The sequence below is a fragment of the Rhipicephalus microplus genome, chromosome 5, assembly GCF_043290135.1.
Source record: "Rhipicephalus microplus isolate Deutch F79 chromosome 5, USDA_Rmic, whole genome shotgun sequence".
Classification (NCBI taxonomy): domain Eukaryota; kingdom Metazoa; phylum Arthropoda; class Arachnida; order Ixodida; family Ixodidae; genus Rhipicephalus; species Rhipicephalus microplus.
The window spans coordinates 23,654,882-23,661,031 of NC_134704.1; the positions used below are offsets into that span (position 1 = coordinate 23,654,882).

Consider the following 6,150-nt stretch of genomic DNA (forward strand, 5'->3'; position numbering starts at 1 on the left):
TGGGAAGCGTCAGTTTTAAAGTGTTTGTAACATGAGGAAGCTATCCCGAACGAAAACTTATGCAATTCATGTATTAATAATTGGATATGTTTATTCAAACGAAGCTGCATAAAATTTTCTGATAGTTTTCAAACTGGCTGTTGCTTTATGCAGATGCAACAGTCAGTAGCGTGTTGCTAATATATGTTGTTCCAGCTTTGGGCTCTAAGCTCAAGCAACAGCACTTTCGTGCGACAAGTGACGAATTACGGCTTTCCAGAAATGAGTGATCGAGCAACTAGAATCGAGAAATTTGGGCATAAGATGGCTCGTGTTGTTGCTTGTCGCTTTTCTGTGTATTATTTCTCATGTGGGCTTTGAAATTTGTGTTACCTGTGAATACAAGACAATAGCTTAAAATTATAACAGCCAGCACACTATATAGATGACACTGTCTGTGACTGACCTTGCATCACTCGAATATTCAAGGTTTTGAACTCTGGCCAGCTTCACAGCTGTGGTAAGAGAGTATCAAAGCAAGTCGTACTCGCAAAGGATATATGGAAGTTAAGGACAAGAAACAACCAGTGCTAGAGGTCCATCTTTCAGGTGCATTTTATTCGAGTGCAATGCAGGATTTGCTGCAACTTAGAGCGACACTGCGAGAGCTGCATAAAGAACATTAAAATGATGCTACACAGAACATCATAACAAAGCAGTTATCAATAACAAGTGTAAATAGTATTGCTCTGTACATTAAGAAGAAAAAACGGGTTTGTACACATCAAGACAAAGCACAGCATAATGTACTATACACGGAGGACGAATGAGAAATTTACCACTAACACTTGTCAACAGAGTAGCATTGTAACTGAATTTAATATCTGTAATAGCATTAAGTATAGATTTTCCAGGTATTCCCAGTGCACAAAATATGGACATCAAAAAATTCAGGGTGTATAAATTTTTGTAAAATTTTGTGATGCTTCAGCTAACATTTTCATGGAAATGCAAATAAAAAAGCATACAAAAAAGAAATTAGCATTGATTGAAGCTGCCTCCATTGCACTGCAGTGACTAAAGCTAACAGCTGAAAATTGCGACAGTGTGATTGGAAAGACTAAACAAGAGCTGAGAGACAGCTACTTATGGTTTTATCTTTGAGTGCTCCTGAAAGACATGGGCCTAGAGTGTTCATCTCTTTTCAACATTCCTTTCACACTCGATTCGCAGAATGTACCTTGTTACTGCAAACCTCAAAAAGGAGTGGTTCATTACAGTGTTTCTTGTGTGCAGCACTACACTGGGAATATGCGACGTCAGAAAGCCAGGTTTTGTTTTTCTGAGAACACGAGCAGCTGTGAAAAAAAAAAAAAGCAAATAGGAAAGATAGGCAAGTACATTTGCAGAAGTGACCTAGCATATATGACCTTATCTTTCTGTACTTCACACATGTATAAGTAAAAAAAGAACAGAGTCAACATTATCAGGTAATTTTTAACTGGCAGTACTTGATGGACGCTTGCTTTACTGACAAGCACACAAAAGTATATTATTCAAGAAAGCATTTCTTCATGACAATTTTTAGCAAATAAACAATGTTTTTTCTTTGGTATTAATGTGGATGATACCAGGCAAGCTTTTCACAATGTAGCCTTAAGTACAATTGTTGTGTAAAAGTGGGAAACAATTAGATTTAGGAAAACTAGTTAATTATGGCCGCATTGGTACTTTTTGCACAGCAACAGGAAGGAAATCTCAATGAAATGCTAGAACAGAATTGGTATTGTGAAGACGATCGTAGCAAAGATTGCATTTTTACAAAAGAATAGAAACACGTGTTTCACGAGATGGTTTTACTAATAAAATAACGCAAAGCCAAGCATCCTCTCAATCAAGGTTCATAATGTATTGAGATACCGAACAAGCATCACCAAATATTTACATTAAACCTTCCAAAATCAGCACTGCCTCTTAAGGATGCCTGGTGCATGAATGAGCACGTGTACTTTTATGCTTGGCCTGAATACGCAAAGAAGCCATAGTACAGAAAAACCAAATAACCCATAATGATTCGCCCAAAGACACGATTCTGATGAAATATGTTACGTGTATCACTATCGTAGGTAGAACTACCACAGCACAACTTCCTTTTACAATAAACGTGCATGTGTGGAAATGTACTAACAACATAAGCTACTTCACGACTTAAGCCTGACTAATGACCAAGCTCCTTCACTTATCTTAAACAACCCAGCGAACAATCTCCCCGTGGATGCATGGTCAAAATAGAGCACCAAGTTTCAAAAAGGTGTTGTAGTTTACAAAAAGCTCACCAACTGCCGTGACTGCTGTGAACATAGTGCATATATTGCGTCCTTAGAAACTCGTACGTTGCATTGATGATGCCCCACGACACTAGTGCCCGAGTGTAGTTAAGGTGCACGCCGTAGAACATTTTGCGCAAGCTCTTCCGCTCTGCGTAGGTCTCCTTGAATACTGTTAACATGCTAGGGCGCGGAGGGCCATACTGCACTTGGATTATCGTCTTAAGAACGTTGATGGGATAGAACACTGTGCTTACAAATGCGCCTACCATTGCGCCGCTGAGAAAGTCACTCAGTGTCCGCTGCCAGAGAACCGTCTTGTCCATCGGCACAAGGCGTCCCATTTCGTCTCTTAGGCTAAAGAACATAAACGTGCTTGGGCCGTTCCGGAGAAGAATTGGTGTCAATCCCCGATAGTACTCCCTGATGCCATACGGGGACAGGAACTTGAAGGCGTCTATCGTGTTCTTGAAGCGGTGATGGTGTTCCTTGTCCTGCAGCAAGGCTTGAACCCTTTCCAAAGGAGTGAGTATGGCCTCTGTGGAGCCAGCCATGAGGCCAGCGAGGAACTTTACGGTGAGATCGCTCGCCTCGGGGAAGTGGTGAATTGTGAAGCGACTATAACCACTGAACGTGCCGAACATAATGGAGACCGATATGGTCTTCTGGACGAGCGGCGGCAGGCAACCGCGGTAGAGGTGGCGGAAACCTTCACTACGCAACTGGTCGAAGGCGTGGTTGGTTCGCACGCCGTGCAGCATCTGCCTAAACATCACCTTGTTCATGGGAAAAGTGCAGATTATGTTTACAAAGGCGGCACCCCAACCGCAGACGAAAGCGCACATGTCATCGTCGGTCGTGGTGATGTGGTGGGCGGTGTGCCCGCGATTCTGCAGCGTGACGGATCCCATTCTGACGTTGACGTCACACAAACGGCCACGATGAATGGGTAGGCTATTTTCACATTGCAGCAGCTGCAGACGCTCAACCTGCAAGAGGATGACATTGCGTCACAGACACGCTCACTTTCTCCTAAGTAAACATCAAGAAATTTATCAAGAAACCGACAAGCAAAGAAGTGCCCCAACGTATACAAGTACCCAACACAATCTCTGTACTTGGGTCGCGGTAAAGCGAACATTAAAGCACAACTGACAACGTTGACCTCCCGAATCAAGGTTAGCGTATAGAAGTGCTACTCACGTCTTACAAACGCTTTTATTTGAGAACAATATACTTTAAGGTCGGGAATGCGACCTGTAGTCGTTCGGCCTTAATGCGACGAGATCGAAAGCAGTTACTTCTCGCACCACACGCTACAGAGCGGTCCCGAAAACTTGTAAAACCACGACCTGTAAAAACGAACCGGCTTCGGTTTGCCAGCGTTGTTTTTTCGAGCGTAAACATTGGGCCGCAAGGACTTACGTGCTGTGATATTTAGGCAGTTCCTTTAAACTTCCTTTCGAAAATATTACGAACGGCAAAACCATTAATATGACAAGAATCGCTGCAACGTTCGGGACTTTCCTACTCGAAGGAAATTCCTACGTCGAAGAGCTTGACGCCACAAGGTTAAAAACACGAAAGCAGGCAAAGAGAGAATAATAACAACAAAAACTCTAAAATCACCGTGGCAGAGAGCACTTCCGATTTCTATCTGGCATGCATGCTTATTGATCAGTCGCATACTTACCGCACCACTGGCTGGAAAAGCAGAAAGTGTCAGGGCGTGCGGAAACTAGTTGCTTCCTTCAGATGTCTTGTGAGTAGAGGGAGCATTTGCTATTAAACTATTCATCACCTGATTTCAATCGCCTCTTTGCTGATAAAAAAATAAAGACAGCTGTAAAACGCCACTGTTGCCACCAGGGCAGTTCTTGGCTGGAAACACGGCGCCACACGCATATGAAACAAGAAAAAGGAACAATTTCGGCAGTCCAAGCACGCATAACAATAACAAAAAATTGCGTTACGCAGCCTAAGCGCATATGCTTCGGAAATGCACTAATTTTTAGTTAGTATCTAGTAAGGAGTCCTGCAGAACCCACTTGACATTTTGCGACCTTCAACATTGCGATCGCTTTAATCCGAAAAGCTTAGCAGATTATCTGCGCCAACTTTCGCAACACTGTGCGTTTTATCCACCACTACACGCGAAGCCGAGCCAAACCGATCCAGTGATGATTGCACTGTTTGGAACGGTTTTGATCTAGTTTGGAGTATGTGCCAGGAGATTCGATGATAGTAGAGCGGTTTGACCCTGTTGAGTGGTTAATAGCACATATTTGCATTTACTAAAGATGGTCCAGCTTACTGTTTTCAAAGCGATCGCAGCGTAGTTTCTTCATCGTGACAAAAAAGCAGCTTATAGCGATGTTGAGAAATGGCCGATCAGTTCCGCAGTTCGCTGTTGCTTCGCGCTTCGACGGCTGCACGCTTGCTGCGCCTCACCGACAGGCTCGTGCTTGGCGAAGTAGTGCCGTGGCTTCAAGACTGAACGGGCAAAACAGGCATGGGAAGTGGGTAGATGCTTCCTTATGGCTACCTTTCTCAAAGGTAAGTGATTTGTATGTTAGCAAACATGTTGACGTTTGTGGCTTGAGACTAATTTGGTTAAACAACTCTTAAGTATTTCTTCTTATTGAGTTATTTAGAAAGTTTGTTCCTAGCTTGTTTCGTTGGTTGCTTGTACGTTAACTGCATTACTTGATTATAGCACATCGGAAACTCAAGTATTTCACTTTGACTACGCTACGGGAGACGAGGTGCTTATTGCTGTGAGCAAGCGAAATTTTTCGTTTTTAGCATAAGTGGGTGTGTGACGCACATTTCAAACTTGTTGCGATCACATAGCAAACTCAAGTAGGTTAAGAAGGCGTAAAAACGATTTGAGTTTCATACTAGCTTGACAACAGACACTGTGCAACCCACAGCGAAATGATATTTTCATCGGAGCTCTAGGTGCTTGCGGCTGCTCACAAATTCTGCATGCGAACAGTACTTAGCAGCATACTTTGATCTGGGTGGAGCGTCGTGCGCACAATTACTGACCTTTTCCCATTCTGAAAAGATGGTGAAAAGTATAAGTATATAAAAGTACCTGCAGCCTCGACTATTTAGTGCTATGTAGTGCTGTCAAAATCCTGCATTTTTCACAATACATTGTGTTATCATGCTTAAGCATTAAATGCCTGAAAATTGGTTTTTGCCTACTCTTTCAGGGTCTGCCGATGACCTTTGGATCTGCTAGTATGCCTCCTGGATGATCACGGGAGAATTAGTGTTTCCTTGAGACTGATTTGGTGAGACACCCTTTAGCATTTCTTCTTATTGAGTTATTTTGAAAGCATGTTCCTTGTCTCGCTGGTTACTTGTTGGTTGACTGCATTGCTTAACTATTACAATATGCATATTATCAGTGTACAATGTTGGTCAAGTTAGTACACTGTCGTCCTTTATGAAAGGGTACGCATGAGCAAGTGTCCTGCACTCTATAGTGGTGGCCTACAGTGCTATCAACCGACATTTAAAGAAAGCATGGCTAATTATGTATCGCCTATTGTCAAACAAAATAATGAGTCATGGACACTGGCAAGCGATGCTAAATTACGATTCCGCTCTATTCTCGCAACAGAAAATGTCGCGCCCAAAAGTGGGCATTCTTCAGCCATCAGTTGATGGTGTTGTAGAAAAGGAGAGATTTTGGAGGTCAGATCATGACTTCACTACGTAGTCGGCGTCCCTCATCCGGGACACTGAATGAGGAGGCCCCATCTCACTCTCATCTCACCAGAGTCTGTTGAGACTCCAGCGAGGAGCAGTTGAGAAAGGTAGTCTCCCATGC

General features: G+C 43.0%; 1 protein-coding gene across 2 annotated transcripts; it reads right to left on the bottom strand.

The window, feature by feature from the left end:
• Nucleotides 1-570: 570 nt before the first annotated feature.
• LOC119174879 (mitochondrial nicotinamide adenine dinucleotide transporter SLC25A51) lies at nucleotides 571-4,307 on the bottom strand. 2 transcript variants are annotated; one of them, XM_037425994.2, is made up of 2 exons: nucleotides 4,000-4,307; nucleotides 571-3,295 (listed from the first exon to the last, which is right to left on the bottom strand). In XM_037425994.2, the coding sequence occupies exon 2, from the start codon at nucleotides 3,215-3,217 to the stop codon at nucleotides 2,312-2,314; it is 906 nt and encodes a 301-aa protein (XP_037281891.1). In that variant the 5' UTR covers nucleotides 3,218-3,295; nucleotides 4,000-4,307; the 3' UTR covers nucleotides 571-2,311. The 2 variants fall into 2 exon arrangements, with proteins under 2 accessions (XP_037281891.1, XP_075751124.1); XM_075895009.1 differs by lacking the exon at nucleotides 4,000-4,307 and adding an exon at nucleotides 3,732-3,986.
• Nucleotides 4,308-6,150: the final 1,843 nt, after the last annotated feature.